Below are 19476 nucleotides of genomic sequence, written 5' to 3'. Positions count from 1 at the left end.
GCTGGCGGGCCTGGTGTCTGTGCTCTGGGTGGCTGCTGCCCGAGGGGGGAGGCACAGAGGAGGCAGAGATGCTAGAGAGGCACAGAGCGGTGCGTGCAGGACTTGCTGGAGGCTAGAGCAGGCTGGCCCCTGCTCAAGCAGGTGGGGCGGAGGAAGAGGGAGCCAACCGGTTTTTTCTAAACTAAAACCTCAGCATTCAGGTTAAATTGCCGGGTTGGCACTTTGCGATAAATAAGTGGGGTTTGGGTTGCAATTTGGGCACTTGGTCTCAAAAAGGTTCGCCATCACTGTCCTAGAAGTTATCATCTGATATTGGAATGGCTCTTGAACTCCTTCTGTTTTCTATTGAGAGAACCACCCAGAAGAGGGCTTGTCGACTTATATTTCTACAACATTTTTTCCAGAAAACTTGCTTTATTATTATTATTATTATTTCAGAGGGACATACTATAACACTGTATACAGTATAGAAAACTACATTTTTCAGAAAAGAAAATAATTGTCCTTGGAAAAAGGAAGATGCAGCAGAGACAACATCAATGAAAAGTAAGAAAAGCATACACTCAAAACGTTTATAAGGATATAAATGTATATACATCTGTCGATTTCGTTTCCATATTAGTGCCCCTAAGTAAATCGACGTTTGCCAGACAAAGGCTCTGCAAGCACCGTCATGTCCATCTTTGTAGAAAACTCTGCCTCGAGTGCATCCTAGGAGGAGAAAGCCAACGAGGTTTAGATCTCGCATTTGAGGGACACACACACACACACACACACAAACACACACACAAGACTCGTACATACAATACATGCAAAAAGCAGACAAAAAACCCGCGTTGTGTTGGGGGGAAAAGCTCCCAGGGAGGGAGGGGAGGCATGCAAGGGGAAGGGGCCCAGCATCTGGACCTGGCCCACCCACCCTAGCAGGGGGAGGGGAGGGAGGGGTGGCATTCAAGGGAAGGGAGGGGGCCCACCATCTGGACCTGGCCCACCCACCCTAGCAGTGGGAGGGGAGGCATTCAAGGGAAGGGAGGGGGCCCACCATCTGGACCTGGCCCACCCACCCTAGCAGTGGGAGGGGAGGCATTCAAGGGAAGGGAGGGGGCCCACCATCTGGACCTGGCCCACCCACCCTAGCAGTGGGAGGGGGAGGGGAGGGAGGGGTGGCATTCAAGGGAAGGGAGGGGGCCCACCATCTGGACCTGGCCCACCCACCCTAGCAGAGGGAGGGGGAGGGTGGGGTGGCATGCAAGGGATTTTATAACGATTTTAATGGATTTATTTTAATGGATTGAAATGACTGTAGGTTTGTGTGTCTTTAAACTGAGTGCTGAATAAGAGAGGGAGAGGGAGAGGCCATAAAAAGGCAGGTGAGCCGGGATTGGTTTCTGTGAGGAGTGCCTGGGTGGGGGAAAAAGAGGAAAAAAGAGGGTAGAGACAGAGGGGTGTAGGCAGTGGTGGGATCCAAAAATTTTAGGAACAGGTTCCCTCGCCAGCCCCTCCCCCTCAGCAAAGGGGGCAGAGGTGTACCTAGGCAAACCTGAGCCCTGGGCAAAACCTGAGTTGGATGCCCCCCCTCATGGGCAGCCACCCCACCACGACCCCAAAAAATTTTTTTGCACCAGGTCATTTCTAAATCATCATCACATTATAGAAAATGCCCCAGCTCACAAATCTGAACACAGCAATGGTGAAACACACAGGTTCTTTGATAGAGACTGGTGAGATAAAAGGTACGAAAGGCTGAGAATCCATGAATTGCAGTACCTGAAAGGGATTAACCCAATTCAGGGAGTTACATTATTAGTCGCAATTGCTATACGGAACCTTCATGTTCAAATCTCTTTATTGATCTCTATAAATGGAGATCAAGTGGAGCGGGTGGCTAGTTTTAAGCTGGAAGTTATTGATCTCTATAAACAGGATTTGACCTGGGAGTACAGACTGCGGTGGTTAAGAAAGCCCAGCAAAGACTGTACTATCTGAGACTTTTAAGGAAGCAGCAACTGGATGGAAAACTCCTGGTGTCCTTTTACCGCTGTGCTATAGAGAGTGTCCTAACCTACTGCATCTGTGTATGGTTCTCCAGTTGCACAGTATGGCAGAAATCAGGAAGAGCTCAAGGGTGATCACACCACCACTGCACAAAGGATTATCGGCTGCCCTCTCCCCTCCTTGGAAGAAATCTATAATGCCCGAAGCCTAAATAAAGCCCAAAATATTCTGAGGGACCCGTCTCATCCAGCACACTCTCTTTTTTAAACTGCTACCATCCTGGCCAGATGATACAGGGCCCTCAGGAACTAGGATAAAGAGGATTAGAGACAGCTTCTACTCTAGAGATGTGGCTATGCTAAACTCCGCTGCTTCATATTGATGTATTTGGGGCTGTGTAGGGATGGGTGGAGGATGATGATGTATGAGTCTGAAATTGTGTGCATCGAGGAATGCTGCTGTAAATTTCGTTGTGCGTGCACAATGACAATAAAATGCTTATGCTTATGCTTATGCAAAGGCAGGATGCCTCTCGGGGAGGCCAGGGCGTGGAGACGGAAAAGCGGACCCAATTAGGAACCCCCTCTCGGCACACACAAATAATTAGTAACCCACTCTCGGGAACTGGTGAGAACCTGCTGGATCCTACCTCTGGGTGTAGGGGGTGAAGCTGTGTGAGAAGAATCGTGGCTGTGTTTTTACAAGCAGAGAGGGAGAAATTGAAGTTAGCTTTGAGATGTATTAATCTGGGAGGAATATAGAAACTGTCAGAGTTACAGTATCAGAGCTCTCTCTGAGGAAGAATTGGAGTAAGTCAGGAAAGGACAGAAACTATGAGTGTGACGAAGAATGACATAGTTTCATTGTAAGAGTGAAAATGTTAAATTCTAGTCCGAGAGAACAGCATAAGAGAGAGAGAAGATGGGAAAAGGGTCAGAATGACTTTATGCCGATTGGAAGTTCTTTAAAGCATTTGATGCCTCAGTTAGATTTTAATTTAATTTTTGTAAATAATTTGTTTGGAGCCTTAAAGTTACCTACCAGTTATAAATAAAATTTTATTTTGGTTCAATGAACTATGGGAACCCCCACCTGATTTTCCTTAGTAACACAAGGGAAAGTTAGGTGATCTTTTGACCGAGGCCAAAAGATCACTTAATAGTGTGCACAGGATCCCTTTCTCACTCCGACATGCAGGGCCTTCGTTCCATACTAATTGCTCCCAGTAAGGGCCCCTTCCGCACACGCAAAATAATGCGTTTTCAAACCACTTTCACAACTGTTTGCTAGTGGATTTTGCTATTCCGCACAGCTTCAAAGAGCACTGAAAGCAGTTCGAAAGTGCATTATTCTGCATGTGCGGAATGAGCCAAGGCTCGGGCTACAAGCAATCCCAGCATCCGTCTTCTGCATCATCCAGTTCTTTGCAAAATAGCAAATTTTCTCCTTGGCAGTTAAATTCTGAGGGTCGTGGCCACTCCCGCAAAGGTTCCTTCAACTGTCAGTTCTTCAGTTTGTTGCTTCATCTCAAGACTACTTCTCATGCCGGCTTTCACATGGCTTAGACTTAGTTCTGCCTGTGCAACTGGGCAAATAGAGCAACAAGCGCTCTCCAACAATTTTGGTCGGCTGTGAGGAGTTCAACTTCGTCCCATGAGATGCGAGCCTCGTTTAGGTCTTCTTTGTAGGCCTGGCGCCATGTCTTCTGTGGTCTACCTCACTTTCGCTTTCCTCCAGATCATGGGTCAGCAACCTTTACCACCCAAAGAGCCATTTGGACCCGTTTTCCATGGCCCCGAAGATCTACCGAGCCAGAAAGGCAGCCTCCAGTTCGGCCCCTCCACTCACCTTTCCTTCCAGTGCTGGGAGGTGGAGGCGCCGGGCAGGGAAACCCCCTCTGCCCGACAGAGCAGGCAACTGCCTGCTCTGTGGGGCAGAGGGGGGATGGCAGCCATGGCCTGCCCGGTGCCACCGCCTCTTGCGCTGCGGGAGGCAACAGCGCCAGACAGGGAAAACCCCTCTGCCTTACAGAGCAGGCAGTCGCCTGCTCCATGGGGCAGAGGGGAGATGGCAGCTGAGGGTATGGCAGAGGGCGGATGGCAGCTGTTCTGGAGGGACATGCCCACAGTACCCTCCGACCTCCAGGCCACGCGGAGCCGTAGTTTAAGGCTGAAAGAGCCGCATGCGGCTCCAGAGCCGTGGGTTGCAGACCCCTGCTCCAGATGGTACCCATCGCATCGCGGTCTACAGGTGACGATGACTTGGTAGGTGTAGGATGTGTGCGTGTTCAGAATTGTCACTGCCTTATTTTGAGGACCTCATGGCAGAGCTATGGCCGCTGTTTGCCCTTAAGGAAGACCTCAGAGCCTTCTATGACTTCAAGAAGGTAAATGTTGCCCAATCCTTTTCCTTTGCACAAAGCATGCTTCTTCATTCCAGCATGGAATTTCAGGGCTGCCCAAAGGGCCTTAGGTCCCAAAGGTACACAAGACTGGAAAAGGTAATCCAGAAGACCAAATAATCCAGAAATAATCAGCACAATGAAGATTAATTAATATGGAGGAAATTGCACTTACCAGCTCCCTCTTGGCTTCCTCGATCTTCACGCGAGCGAGAGAAGGACTCTGAAACAGAACCAAGCGCAGCCATTTCAGAAGAAGAAGCAGAGTTTGGATTTATAACCCACTTCACCTATAAGGAGACTCAAGGGGGCTTACAAGCCTCTTTCCTTTCCTCTCCCCACAACAGACACGGAAAAAAGTCCAGTCAAAAGTAACTCTTAAAAGCTCTTTATTGTACCGGCAGTCATTGTCGAAAACAAGCAATGCGAGTTCTGAAGACTTCAGAACTCAGACAGCAGTTTAATACAGTATCAAACCCCTTTCCCACCACATGAAAAGAAAACAAAGAATAGTTTCACACAGGCAAGCAGAGATAACACCAAGCCGGAATCTCCCAGCCCAGGCACATAGCCAGAGCAGACAGGCGGGAAAAGACCAAGGACGATGAACACACTAACATCACCCTGACAGTGAGGTAGGTGGGGCTGAGAGAGTTCCGAAGAACTGTGACTAGCCCAAGGTCACCCAGCAGGAATGTATTAGTGCAGAAACATATCTGGTTCACCAGATAAGCCTCTGCCACTCAGGTGGAGGAGTGGGGAATCAAACCCGGATCTCTAGATTAGGATCCACCCGCTCTTAACCACTACACCTCGCTGGCACAGAGTCCCCACCTTACCGTACAAGTTCTAAACCAAACCAATTCTGTGTAGTCAGCTAAAATGAACACTAGTAATAAAAAGCTAAAGTGATCAAGCGTGTTCATCATACACACTTCCTTCAGTACCAACAGAGCTGGGGAAAAGCCATAGCTCTTCTCAAAGAGGAGGTCTCAGATTCAGCCCCAAGGCATTTGCAGTTACTTATTATTTATTTTATTTGTTTACCATGGCCTCAGGGTGTGTTACAATAAAATCATACAACAGTAAAATCACAATGAACCCCGTTCAAAAAACCGAAACACAATCTATGGTATATGGCAGTGGTGACGAACCTTTGGCACTCCAGATGTCATGGACTACAATTCCCATCAGCCCCTGCCAGCATGGCCAATTGGCCATGCTGCTACAAAGACTAATTCAGTAACCACGGTGCTATCTGGAAAGTGCTGAAGTCCTGAGTATACCTCAACTTAAAACAAGGGTTCCCGACCTCTTTGAGCCGGAGGGCAACTTTGAAATTCCGTTCGACAGGATGTCTTTTTGAATGAACATCCTGTTTTAAAAATATCTTGTTGCCTATACGTAGCTGATCTTCACTCAGGCAGTGCTGTGGTGGTAGCTGTTTCCAGAACAATGTATTTTAACATCTGGAAAGCCGATCAGATTTGCCAAGGCTAAATGGAAGCTCTCCCGGCCTGACCCACTGGTGGGAGCCATGTTGCCCACGGGCACCGTGCTTTAAACCCCAATCTAAACTTATTTCTATTCAGAAGCTAAGAAGAATAGTTTGGATTTATACACTGCCTTTCTCTCCTGTAAGAAGACGCAAGGCAGCTGACAAACTCATTTCCCCTCCTCTCCCCACAGCAGAGGGAGTTCGGTGGGGCTGAGAGAGTTCTGAATGAACTGTGACTGGTCCAAGGTCACCCAGTAGGAGTGTAGAAACAAATCTAGTTCACCAGGTAAGAGTCCGCCACTCATGGGGAGGAGTGGGGAATCAAACCCGGTTTTCCAGATTAGAGTCTACCTGCTCTTAACCACTACCCTTAAAAAGGAAAAAAAAATTACAGGTGTAAGGTCCAGATATGAATCCAGTTTCTTCTTCAGAGGGGCTGCTTGCTTCTTTAATTCTGCTAGTTTCTGAGGACAGAAAGGAAACCGTTATTCCACACTGGCTCCGGGTTTTTGTGAATCAAAAATGTAATTAAAGGCAGTTTCAGGTGCTCTGGTGGAAATGGTATCTGAGGCAAAGTACAAAACAGTCAGGCTATGGAAGTTATTAAAATTCCCGAAATTTGCATTGAATTTGAAAGAGGAGAGAAGTTCAGAAAAGATATTCATATTTGGTCCTCATTACTTGCTAGACAACATTTATCTGTATATACTACTGTATTTCCAGGACGGCTGAGCCCCTTGGTCAGTGATGGGATCCAAAAATTTTAGTAACAGGTTCCCATGGTGGTGGGATTCAAACTGTGGCGTAGCGCCAATGGGGCGGGGCTGGGCGTGAAGGGGGCATGGCCGGGCATTCCGGGGGCGTGGCATTCCTGGGTGGGGCTGTGGCAAGGATGCAGCCGCTGCGCTGATCCTTGGGCGGGAAACGAATGCACGCAGGCGCAGGCTACCACAGCCGCTGGTGCACCTCCTGCTAGACTGCTTCTTTGGATCTTCCAGGTAAGGCTAACAAGATAGGAGTGAAATACTGAAATCAAAGGTCATTAAAGAGTAGGCAGTGCAGGAGGACATGTCCTGTAGTTTCTACTTCCCTGTGTTGCATGAACAAACTCACTGGAGGAATGGAATACAATGACATCTGCCTTCCAGGAAGGCTGAAGGTAGAACATTGAAATGACCTTTACCTATAAAGCCTTGGATATAAGACATGGATCCCTTTGCATTCTGAAACATCACTCACTGCAAGGGCCTTTTGAATCACCTAGTACATCAGTCCAAATTTTCTCAAGAAGACTGTTTGAGTAAGCATCATATATCCAACCTATCCGCTAGAGGATCTTTTTCAAATATTGTCAACGTCCACGGCAGAACACCCACCTCTGAGAGACTCACTAGAGACTCGTGCGTTAAAGAAGGGTCCATCCCAGTCACAGAAAGTTGCTCCTGGAAAGGAAGGGGAAAAGGAAAGAAAGGAAAAAGGAAACAGCAATGACGACATCATAAGAACATAAGAAAGAGCCTGCTGGATCAGACCAGAGTCCATCTAGTCCAGCACTCTGCTACTTGCAGTGGCCCACCAGGTGCCTTTGGGAGCTCCCGTGCAGGAGGTGAAAGCAATGGCCTGCTGCTGCTGCTGCTGCTCCCAAGCACCTGGTCTGCTAAGGCATTTGCAATCTCAGATCAAGGAGGAGCAAGATTGGTAGCCAGAGATCGACTTCTCCTCCATAAATCTGTCCAAGCCCTTTTTAAAGCTATCCCTTTTTAAAGCTATCCAAGCCCTTTTTAAAGCTAAAGACATCTCCACAGGCAGTACAAAATTGCCCAGAAGAAACAGCGAAAAGGGAAACAGAGGTGTGAAGAGTGGTTTATTACCTCTGTTCCCCATGCAGTTAAAAACGGTAGAGATCCTAAATGCTGTTAAATCAGTGCCTGTGGTCCATCTGTCTTTTTGAGGCCCCCTCCGCACATGCAGAATAATGCATTTTCAATCCACTTTCCCCAATTGTTTGCAAGTGGATTTTGCTATTCCGCACAGCAAAATCCAGCTGCAAAGTGGATTGAAAGTGGATGGAAAGGGCATTATTCTGCATGTGTGGAAGGGGCCGCAGTCTTCATGTCAGCTGTGCAAGGTTTTAGCGGAAATGGGAAAGATCAGCATACATAGGAGATTCTTTTAACAGTGGATGCTTAGCATGCTGAACTGTGCATCCTCCCATATTGCTTTGCCTACCAGAAGCTGCTTTATGTTTTCTCACACAGAATTATCAGCCACACGCACCCTGCGCATTCTCACTTGCAGGCAAATGTCAACCGCACAATTAAGATGCAAACAGTGTTGAGCCAGGAGCACGGTTGTAAGAAAAGAAGAAGAAGAGTTGGATTTGTAACCCGCCTTTCTCTCCTGTAAGGAGACTCAAAAGGGTTTACAAACGCCTTTCCCTCCCCCCCGCCCACACACACAACAAACACCCTGTGAAGTGGGTGGGGCTGAGAGAGCTCCAAAGAACTGTGACTAGCCCAAGGTCACCCAGCTGGCATGTGTTGGAGTGCACAAGATAATCTGGTTCCCCAGTATGCCTCAAGTGGCAGAGTGGGGAATGCAACCCAGTTCTCCAGATTAGAGTACAACAATTAGAAGTTCTGTAAAATTGGCCTATCAGAGGCTATTAGCCAAGGTGACTAAAGGGAATCTTCACATTGAGAGGCAGTCACAGCCTCTGCATACTAGTGATAGGAAGCAACACTGAAAACAGCCTCAGCCTCCATGTCTGGTTATTGAAGAAGAAGAAGAAGAAGAAGAGTTTGGATTTATGTCCCCCCTTTCTCTCCTGCAGGAGACTCAAAGGGGCTTACAATCTCCTTGCCCTTCCCCCCTCACAACAAACACCCTGTGAGGTGGGTGGAGCTGAGAGAGTTCCAAGAAGCTGTGACTAGCCCAAGGTCACCCAGCTGGTGTGTGTGGGAGTGCACAGGCTAACCTGAATTCCCCAGAGAAGCCTCCACAGCTCAGGTGGCAGAGCTGGGAATCAAACCCGGTTCCTCCAGATTAGATACATGAGCTCTTAACCTCCTACGCCATTACAGATCAAGAAGGCACCATTTTGTTTGTAGATGGCACCAGTGGTGGGATCCAAAACTTTAAGTAACAGGTTCCCATGGTGGTGGGATTCAAACTGTGACTGATAAGCGTAATGTGGGGCGGCTAGGTGGAGAGCCCGACGACGGAGGTCGCGGCATTCCCTGGGGCGGGGCTGTGGCAGCAGGATGCAAGCCGCTGCATGAGTCCTTGGGCGGGGAAAGCTTGAATGCACACAGGCGCAGGCTGCCACGCACGCCGGTGCACCTCCTGCTAGACTGCTTCAAGTTCTGCGCGCCACTGCTGAGAGGAGGGGCGTAACTAAGGCAAAAATCACATGGCAAAATCACCCATTAGTAACCCCCTCTCGGCACACACAAATAATTAGTAACCTACTCTCGGGAACCTGTGAGAACCTGCTGGATCCCACCTCTGGATGGCACTACACAAATATCTGCTTAGGTTTCTTCCCCTCCCCTCTCTACCCTGTGAACCAGAACCATAGCTGCCTAAAATGGTGCCCACAGCAAGCAGAACACTTGCCCAGCCCCCAGGCACTACTTCGGCAGGTCACATGGGGGTCACATTGCTAGCTGCCCCCCTCCCTCACATCTGCCCGGCTTCCAGCCCCCTTGCATCCCTCCCTCACTACGCCACTGCCGTGACCTCACATTACAAACTCTTTTGAGTGGAATCCATCCACTTGTTACATGATTCTATAAGTGCATGTTCACTGACTGCATAATTTACTTTTTTTAAAAAATCAGTAGTTGTAGAAGTATTCATCCTAGCCACAAGAAACAATCTTCCCTGTAGCAGCCAGGGTAGAACCAGGGCATGCTCACCTCACCCGCCATGATTCGGAATTTGAAGTCTTCAGATTTGTCCTTCAAAAACTGCATGTTCTGGGTTCGGCTATCAGCTTTGGCTTTTTCCACCGCCAGGAGGTCTTCTGTGTTTTTAAGGTCACTACAATTAAACACAAAGGAACAAACAAACAAAAAGAGAGGAATTCTAAAAGCAACTCTCAGAGCCCCATCCGGAGAGGGGAGGGGCAAATCGGATTTGCTCTCCCCAGCGGAGTGGTGATTTTTGTCAGCCTGCAGTCACTGCTGCCCCGCTTGTGCTAGGGCAGTGGTGGCGAACCTTTGGCACTCCAGATGTTATGGACTACAATTCCCATCAGCCCCTGCCAGCATGGCCAATTGGCAAGGGCTGATGGGAATTGTAGTCCATAACATCTGGAGATGGAAGGTTCACCACTCGATAACTAGGGCATGGCACCAGTTGCCATGCCAGCATAGTGGGGGCAGACTGGCTGCATGGCTGGGAGTTGGCTCCCTCCCAGCCATTCGCAGTGTTACGCTGGTGGCAGGGAACATTCCACCCTTTTGAGCAGCGTAAGTCTACTGAGCCCCAATTTCCATCAACCAAAAGTGCCATACAGTGGTGTGCCTAGGCAAACTGGAGCCCTGGGCAAAACCTGAGTTTGATGCCCTCCTATGGGCGGCCACTCTCCCCCACTGTGACCAAACAAAGATTTTTTCTGTCAGGTCGTTTCAAAGTCACCATCACATTATAGAACATGCCCCAACTCACAAATCTGAATACAGCAGAAATATTTTTGAAAACATTCTCAAAATGCTTTCAAAATGTTTTATTACTGTCAAAGGCTTTTATTACTGTCGAATGCTGTTTTATTACTGCTATGAAAACATTTTATGGTGTTGTATCCAGTCCCCCCCCCCCAATTGGGGGAAACAGCATCACTTTCAATGTTATTTAAACTGGGGACCCCAGATTCTCCCTTTAAGGTGGATTTAAAAGAAGAATCTGGGCTCCCTAGTTTAAACAAGTGATGCTGGTATCCATCCCCAAACAGCATCATTTTCAATGGTGTTTTTAAATCCACCTTAAAGGGAGAATCTGGGGTCCCCAGTTTAAACAACATTGAAAGTGATGCTATTTTGGGATGGATTCTCCCCCACCCTGAAACAGCATCACTTTCAATGTTTAAACTGGAGACCTCAGATTCTCCCTTTAAATCCATGCCAAAGGGGGAGGATTTAATAATAATAATAATAACCTTTATTAGGCATTAGAGGAGAAGAAAGAAAGAAGAAAGAAAGAAGAAGAAAGAAAGAAAGAAGAAGAAAGAAAGAAAGAAGAGAAAGAAAGAAGAGAAAGAAAAGAAAGAAGAGAAGAAAGAAAGAAAGAAGAAAAGAACAAAGAAAACAAGAAAACAAGAAACAAGCATTGGCAGGAGGGAGTTGGTTAAAGGAAAATCTGCAAGGGGAAATTTGGGGTGCCTGCTGTCAGGGGTGCAGTGTGGAATGCTTGCAGCACCAAAATTTCAGAGTATCTTTGGCTGAGACCACTGCAGTGATACCACCCAGGTTTGGTGAAGTTTGGTTCAAGGGGTCCAAAGTTATGGACCCTCAAGAGGTCTAACCCCCATCTCCTAATAGCTCCCATTGGAAACAATGGGGGGGGATGGCCCAACCCCTTTGGGAGTCACTTAACTTTGGACTCCCCTAAAGCCAGCTCTCCACCAAACCTGGGTGAACTATCATCAGGAGAGAATCTCAGGAGAAGAAACTCCCTGACAATTTTAGGTGCTGCTTTAGCCTAAAAACTGCACCCTCTACCGGGCCAAAGCCAGCAGCTGAAAAAAAAATCCCACAAGCGGAGACCTGCAGTTTTTGCGCCCCCCACAAGGCGGCGCCCTGGGCAACTGCCCACTTTGCCCAATGGGAGGAACGCCTCTGGTGCCATACCTACTTCCATTCCTGGCATGAAACTTACAGCCTACCCATTCCTCTGTCTGTGGCTCTTTCAAAGTAGAAACACATAAGAAGAGCAGTGCTGGCCACAAGCCGTGCCCATGTTTGTGGAATAGAGCAGCGGCCCCATCAGGCAACAGAGCTCAGTAGAGCCACATGCGTGTCCCAACCCGCTGAGAATCACCGTCTTAAACTCTAGAGGCTCCTTCCAGAATGATGCCCTTTCAATCCACTTTCAATGCATTTTGAAGTTGGATTTTACTGTGCGGAATCGCATAATCCACTTGCAAACAATTGTGAAAGTGGACTGAATGTGCATTATTCTTCATGTGTGGAAGGGGGGCAGGAATACTGCCAATCAGAGCAGACACATCAGACTCAGTATAAAGCAGCATCGTACGCGGTCATTGGCTCACCAAAATTGCCTGTCATCAGGACCGCAAGCATATCTATCTATATGAGAAGACGGCCTCCCCTTTTGGAAACCACTTTCCGATTAGCAGGTGAATGAGATCAGCGGTCCAGGAGTGGGCATCTCTGCAACATACAGATCCCAAGAAAAAGGATCAATTAATGTTTGACTGACTTCCATGGGATTGTCGGAATTGATAGTGAGTAGGTTTAAGAAGAAGAAGAAGAAGAAGAGTTTGGATTTATATCCCCCCTTTCTCTCCTGCAGGAGACTCCAAAGGGAGCTTACAATCTCCTTGCCCTTCCCCCTCACAACAAAACACCCTGTGAGGTGGGTGGGGGCCTGAAGAGAGGCTCCAGAAGCCATTGACTGGCCCAGCCAAGGTCACCCAGCTGGCGTGTGTGGGAGGTGCACAGAGCTAATCCTAGAATTCCCCCCAGATAAGCCTCCCACAGCAGCTCAAAGCGTGACAGAGCTGGGAATCAAACCCTGTTCCTCCAGATTAGATACACAAGCTCTTAACCTCCTACGCCACTGCTTAACTCTCAAAAGTTGCCTGGATTACCAAACACTTTCAGCTTTATGACAGCCATTCTGAGGTTTTTGGAGAAATGGCAGGAAGGGAGGGAGGGAAGGAGGGAGGGAAGGAGGGAGGGAGGGAGAAGAAGAGAGGGAAGAGAGAGAGGGAAAGAGGGAGAGGGAAGGGAGGAAGAGGGGGAAGAGAGAGAGGTAAAGAGGGAGAGGGAAGGGAGGAAGAGAGGGAAGGTAGGAGGAGAACACGCAGTACTTACTCCTGTAGACGCTTCTCTAGTACCAGTGCTGAAGTGAGTTTTTTCCTCAGGTTGGTCAATTCATGCTCCAGGTCTTTGTTCCTTGATTCTGCTTTATGCAGATCTGAAGTCAAGTCATTGATGGCAGGAATGAAACTAAGGACAAAAAAATTAAGTGGTATGTAAATCAGGCGTCTTTTATTTTTTTCAAAAAGTTCAGTTGGGATCGGGGCGCAAAAAGAGACTTGGTCATGTCTATTTAGGAGTTAAAAGGGACACCTTACCACGATGGAAGTCTTAGAATCACAAAGTTGGAAAAGACCCCCAAGGGTCCAACCCCCTGCCATGCATGATAGCCATGTTTAGATATTTGAATGGATGTCATGTTGGTGGGGGAGCAAGCTTGTTTTCTGCTGCTCCCGAGACTAAGACCAGGAATCATGGGTTCAAGGTGCAAGAAAAGGGATTCCACCTGAACATTAGAAGAAGAGGAGTTTGGATTTATATCCCCCCTTTCTCTCCTGTAGGAGACTCAAAGGGGCTGACAATCTCCTTGCCCTTCCCCCCTCACAACAAACACCCTGGGAGGTAGGAGGGGCTGAGAGACCGCTCGAGAAGCTGTGACTAGCCCCAAGGTCAAATTCCAACTGGCGTGGTGTGGGGAGTGCACAGGCTAATCTGAATTCCCCAGATAGAAGCCTCCCACAGCTCAGGTGTGGCAGGTGAGGAGAATCAAACCCGGTTCCTCCAGATTAGATACATGAGCGCTTAACCTCCTACGCCACTGCTGCTCCTAAGAACTTCCTGACAGTAAGGGCTGTTTGACAGTGGAATGCACTACCTTGAAGTGTGGTGGAGTCTCCTCCTTTTTAAAGCTATCCAGGTTGGTGGCCATCACCACCTCCTGTGGCAGGATATTCCAAACACCAATCACACGTTGTGTGAAGAAGTGTTTCCTTTTATTAGTCCTAATATCCCCCCCACTCCCCAGCATTTTCAATAGATACCCCCCCTGGTTCCTAGTGTATTAGGTGAAAAGAGAAAAATTTCTCTCTGTCAGCATTTTCTACCCCATGCATAATTTTATAGACTTCAATCCCATATCCCCCTCTGGCGTCTCCTCCAAACTAAAAAAGAGTCCCAAACGCATGCAGCCTCTCCTCATAAGGGAAGGTGCTCCAATCCTTCAATCATCCTCGTTGCCCTTCTCTGCACTTTTTCTATCTCTTCGATATCCTTTTTGAGATGTGGGGACCAGAACTGAACACAGGACTCCAAGTGCGGTCGCACCACAGCTTTATGTAAGGGCATGACAATCCTTGCAGTTTTATTATCAACCCCTTTCCTAATTATCCCCAGCATAGAGTTTGCCTTCATAAGTCTCAATTACTGACTAGAGTAACAGACCCTTACAGTGGGCCTCAGAGCATTTCAGACAAGCCTCTACCTTGCCAAGGATGTGTCTTTTGTTTCGAGGGCTACGGCTAAGTCTGTCAGGGTGTTCAGATAGCCGCTGCTGGCCTTTGATAGGTCGAAGAAAGAGATTTAAACTTTCAGTCAGAAGACCCTGCAGATAGTTGCCTGAAGAGGGGGAAAAAAACCAAGATAAGAGTCACATCTTTTTATGAAACAGGTGATTGAGAACAACTTCAGACAGCCGATAGTAGAGCAACGGGATGCTTTTATCAAAAGGGTAGCCTCCCATCTTGATTTATGTTCTAGGTCAGTGATAGTGAACCTTTTCGAGACTGAGTGCCCAAATTGCAACCCAAAACCCACTTATTTATCACAAAGTGCCAACATGGCAATTTAACCTAAATACTGAGGTTTTAGTTTAGAAAAAACGGTTGGCTCCGAGGCATGTGTTACTCGCAAGTAAGCTTGGTGGCAGTCGGTGGCTTTGCTTTGAAGCAATTGTGAAACTCTTCCAACAGGTGAATCACGACCCTTGGAGGGTTTACTCAGAAGCAAGCCCCATTGCCAGCAACCGAGCTTGCTCCCAGGTAAAAGAGCGTGCTTTAGTTCTTTGCATGAAAATCAGTGGGGTTTAACAGCGCTTAACAGGGTTACCTACACTGCTTCCCCAAAACTAGGTCTTAGGTTTAATGCTAATAATCGGGCCTAGCAGCCCAGGCCAGCCTAGATTGGGGGGGGGGGGGAACTCTTTGCGTGCCCACAGAGAGGGCTCTGAGTGCCACCTCTGGCACCCGTGCCATAGGTTCGCCACCACTGTTCTAGATGAACGGAATAAAGAGGAAGTTTCTAAGGGCTGTTGAGGAAGTGCCAACCCCAAACCTCACCATCGGATTCATACTCCACAGTCTTCTGCCTCATGTCGTCGATTAACAGCATGACGTCCCCATCCCTGGACTCGTTGCACACCGCCAACTCGTACAAAATATCTACGGTTCGGGTGTCTGCCTCATATGGGGGGATAGGTTGATCCCCAAACGTCTTTTTCAGCCACAAAGCAACCTACCAGGGAGAGAAAAGAGGCAACAATGAACAAGAGGTTTTTAAAAAAGAAACCTTTACTCATTACGATTATACATCCTTCTATTTCATAATGTTCTCAGGAATGGTAAGTACACGACGTCATAAAACACATTAATATGTGAGCGTTTGTGTGTCGGGGAGACAACTATACAATTCAGGACACCCTCTATTGTGGGCAACAACAAATAAAAGGGATTTTTAAGGCTCTTCCATCTCCCTCTCAAGAGGTCGCACCACGGCTTTATATAAGGGCATGACAATCCTTGCAGTTTTATTGACAAAGTTCCTCACCAGAGACTGTTGAGAAAACTCAGCAATGAAGGAATAAGAGGGGAAGTCCTCCTATGGATTAAAAACTGGTTGAGAAACAGGAAACAAAGAGTGGGTGTAAATGGGAAGTTCTCCTAATGGAGAGATGTAGGGAGTGGTGTCCCCCAAGGATCCGTTTTGGGACCAGTGCTCTTTAACCTATTCATAAATGACCTGGAAGTAGGGGTGGGTAGTGTGGTGGCCAAGTTTGCAGATGATACCAAAATTATGTAGGGTGGTGAGAACCACAAAGGATTGTGAAGAGCTCCAAGCGGACCTTGATAAATTAGGTGAGTGGGCTCAGAAATGGCAAATGCAGTTCAATGTAGCAAAATGTAAAGTGATGAACATAGGGGCAAAAAATCCAAACTTCACATACCATACAGGGTCAGTGCTATCAGTCACAGACCAGGAAAGGGATTTAAGTCTTAGTTGATAGTTCCATGGGAATGTCAACTCAATGCATGGCAGCTGTGAAAAGGCAAACTCTATGCACAGGGATCATTAGGAAAGGGGTTGATAATAAAACTGCAAAGATTGTCATGCCCTTATATAAAAGAAACCCGATGAGATGCGGTATCCTTGGAGTACTGTGTCCAGTTCTGAGTGCCTTACATCTCAAAAAAGGATATTGAGGAGATAGAAAGAAGTGCAGAGAAGAGCAACAAGGATGATTGAGGGACTGGAGCACCTTCCCTATGAGGGAGAAGGCTGCAGCTTGGGACTCCTTTAGTTTGGAGAGGAGGCTGACTGAGGGATATGATTGAAGTCTACAAAATTATGCATGGGGTAGAAAATGTTGACAGAGAGAAATTTTTCTCTCTTTCTCACAATACTAGAACCAGGAGGGGCATTCATTGAAAATGCTGGGGAAGAATTAGGACTAATAAAAGGAAACACTTCTTCATAGCGTGTGATTGGTGTTTGGAATATGCTGCCACAGGAGGTGGTGATGGCCACTAACCTGGATAGCTTTAAAAGGGGCTTGGACAGATTTATGGAGGAGAAGTCGATTTATGGCTACCAATCTTGATCCTCTTTGATCTGAGATTGCAAATGCCTTAACAGACCAGCTGATCGGGAGCAACAGCCGCAGAAGGCCATTGCGTTCACATCCTGCAGGTGAGCTCCCCAAGGCACCTGGTGGGCCACTGCGAGTAGCAGAGAGCTGGACTAGATGGACTTTGGTCTGATCCAGCTGGCTTGTTCTTATGTTCTTAAGAGGCTTTCAAAATTGTCTGGATGCTATATTTTGTACACTGTATTTTAAATGGTCTTCATTATTTTAATGTTATAGAGTCCGAGTCCATATTTATACTATATTTAGACTTAATTTATGAGAGTGCTCTACTTGTTCAGTTATGTTACGTTGTTTATGTTGTACGTGGCTCAGAGACTTTCGGGGGTGGGCGATATAAAAGTTTAATAAATAATAATAATAACAACAACTATTATTATTATACTTCCTTCTGTTTTAAAGTATTTTCAGGAATGATAAGTACAGGAAGCCATAAAACACATTAGTGTGAGTGAGTGTGTGTGGTGGGGACATGACTATCAGGACACCCTCCATTGTGGGACAACACAGGGATGCAGATCAGAGCCATTAAGACAAGATAAAGGGTCACCTCTTCCCAGTAAAATATGCCAGACTCTATGCAACCAAGGGGGGGGAAATTTCAGGTTGGGAAATTCCTGGCAATTTGGGGGCAGAGATTAGGAAGGGGGCATGTGATGCTATTCAGTCCACCCTCCAAAGCTGCCATTTTCTCTTGTAGGCTTACCAAGTCTGGGCTGGTAAATCTGGAGATTTGGGAAGGCAGCGGCAGCAGCAGCAGGAGGAGGAGAAGAGGAGGAGGAGGAAGAAGAAGAGGATTTATACCCCACCTTCCTCGCCAATAAGGTGGCTTACAAGCTCTCCCCACAACAGACACCTTGTGAGGTAGGCAGGGCTGAGAGTGTTCTGGAGAATTTTAACTGGCCCAAGGTCACCCAGCAGGAATGTAGGAGTGCGGAAACACATCTGGTTCACCAGATAAGCCTCTGCCACTCAGGTGGAGGAGTGGGGAATCAAACCCGGTTCTCCAGATTAGAACCCACCTGCTTTTAACCACTACACCACGCTGGCTCTCAATGGGAGGGGCTCCAGCAGAGATACGGTGCCATAGACTGCACCCTTCAATGTAATTGTTTTCTCCAGGGGAAGTGATCTGTGTGGTCTGGAAACCAGTCGTACTTTTGGAAGATCTCCAAGCCCCACAGGAAGCTCCCAACTCTGCAGAGGGATCCTGTCAAAACCTCAACTACCTGTTATTTTACATGCAGGACAAACGTGGCTTGATCTTTACAGAAGCGCACTACTTGCTGTCCCAAAACCTGCTTGATTTCAACCAGGGCCTTTAGCATGGCCACAAATTCAGGGTGGCGGAAGTTTATTCCAAGACTAAACCACAAGAATAAAATCTCAGCACACCAGGTTGCAAATGTTTCCGCCCCCTAAAATCAGGGTCACTTACTTTATTGAGTTTCTCCTCCATGCCCGACTTTGAAAACCCTCCCAATTCCCTCCCTGGCTCCTTTTTAGTGACTTCGGCTGGCGCGAACCGATGACGTCACCGCGCAGTGCTTCTTGGGGGTTGTAGTCTGGAGGCTTTTTCTGCAAAACCAGGAATTGCAGTTGTTCCTAACTGTTCAGTTATGTTATGCCTGAAGGGAGGTGCAGTTTCTTCTGCTTCCTCATGACACCTACCCAGAAATATACGTCAGCAGCACGGACTTTGCTTGCAAAAGTTCCCAAGGTCTCTGGCATATTACCAAGAAACTTAGGTACCAGCCTGGTAAAACTTCTTACCAGGTACTAGAAAATACATGTTTGAGAGACCCTGCATCACCTCTGCTTGTCGGAATAAACAATGGCTCTGACACGGTATACCGGGGGAGGGCGGTATACAAGCCTAATAAACAAACAAACAAGGCAGAATCAGATTTATTCCAGAAGTGGCCGATCAGAAGGTTGTTATATAGAAGTTAAATATGTGCACTCGGACGAAGCCTCCCAGATCCGACCGGCAATAGTAGCAAAAGATGCTCTGGACAGCACTAACAGCAGCAGAGTTCTATAGACAGACTACAAAACCCAGATATAATCTACGGGTGCTAATTGAATGCATGTGCATTTGTTGCAATAAATGAACATATATTTAATTTGCACCCACAGGTCATACTTGGATAGAACTTTACTGCTGTTTTTGATTATTCGCTGTATCTGCTCTATTACTCAACTATGCAGCACCGAGCCACGTGGCCCTGGTCCGTACTTCACCTCGGCAGGGGCGCGGTTAGAGTCCGCGGATCGACCGATTCTGTGGGCCACGCCCCTCTGCGTCACGTATGGGCGTGGCCAACCACCCATCTAAAGTGAATGATTTATCACACATTTATACAGTTTCATATATATCATATATATAATTTGATACACATCTACATTTTAGCTCTGCAGGGGCGTGGATAAAGTCGAAACCCCGCCCACCGGCTTCTGCAGACCACACCCCGCTGCGGCTCGGATGGGCGTGGCCTGTCCCCCATCTAAAAATGTACTATTTATTACATATTTATACAGCTTCGTATATATCACGTATGCATTACGAAACTACATGTGGAATTTCGGTGGTTTCAACCGAAACAAAATTCAACCGCAACAAGAGGCGGGCTCTGACAGATCCACTTCCGGTTGGAGG

The 19476-nt window shown here is 47.4% G+C and overlaps 1 protein-coding gene across 1 annotated transcript; it reads right to left on the bottom strand.

The window, feature by feature from the left end:
- Positions 1–394: 394 nt before the first annotated feature.
- On the bottom strand, positions 395–18322 carry HAUS1 (HAUS augmin like complex subunit 1). Its single transcript, XM_048502646.1, is given in 10 exon segments — positions 395–711; positions 4572–4619; positions 6287–6358; positions 7271–7336; positions 9815–9938; positions 12956–13090; positions 14382–14477; positions 14479–14515; positions 15235–15409; positions 18256–18322. Coding segments are annotated over 10 exon segments (858 nt in total). The 5' UTR covers positions 18277–18322; the 3' UTR covers positions 395–627.
- Between the last annotated feature and the right edge of the window lie 1154 nt (positions 18323–19476).

The sequence above is a fragment of the Sphaerodactylus townsendi genome, linkage group LG07 (assembly GCF_021028975.2).
Source record: "Sphaerodactylus townsendi isolate TG3544 linkage group LG07, MPM_Stown_v2.3, whole genome shotgun sequence".
NCBI lineage: Eukaryota > Metazoa > Chordata > Lepidosauria > Squamata > Sphaerodactylidae > Sphaerodactylus > Sphaerodactylus townsendi.
The sequence above is the reverse complement of the archived record's forward strand: the minus strand, read 5'-3'. Positions and strand labels throughout refer to the sequence as shown.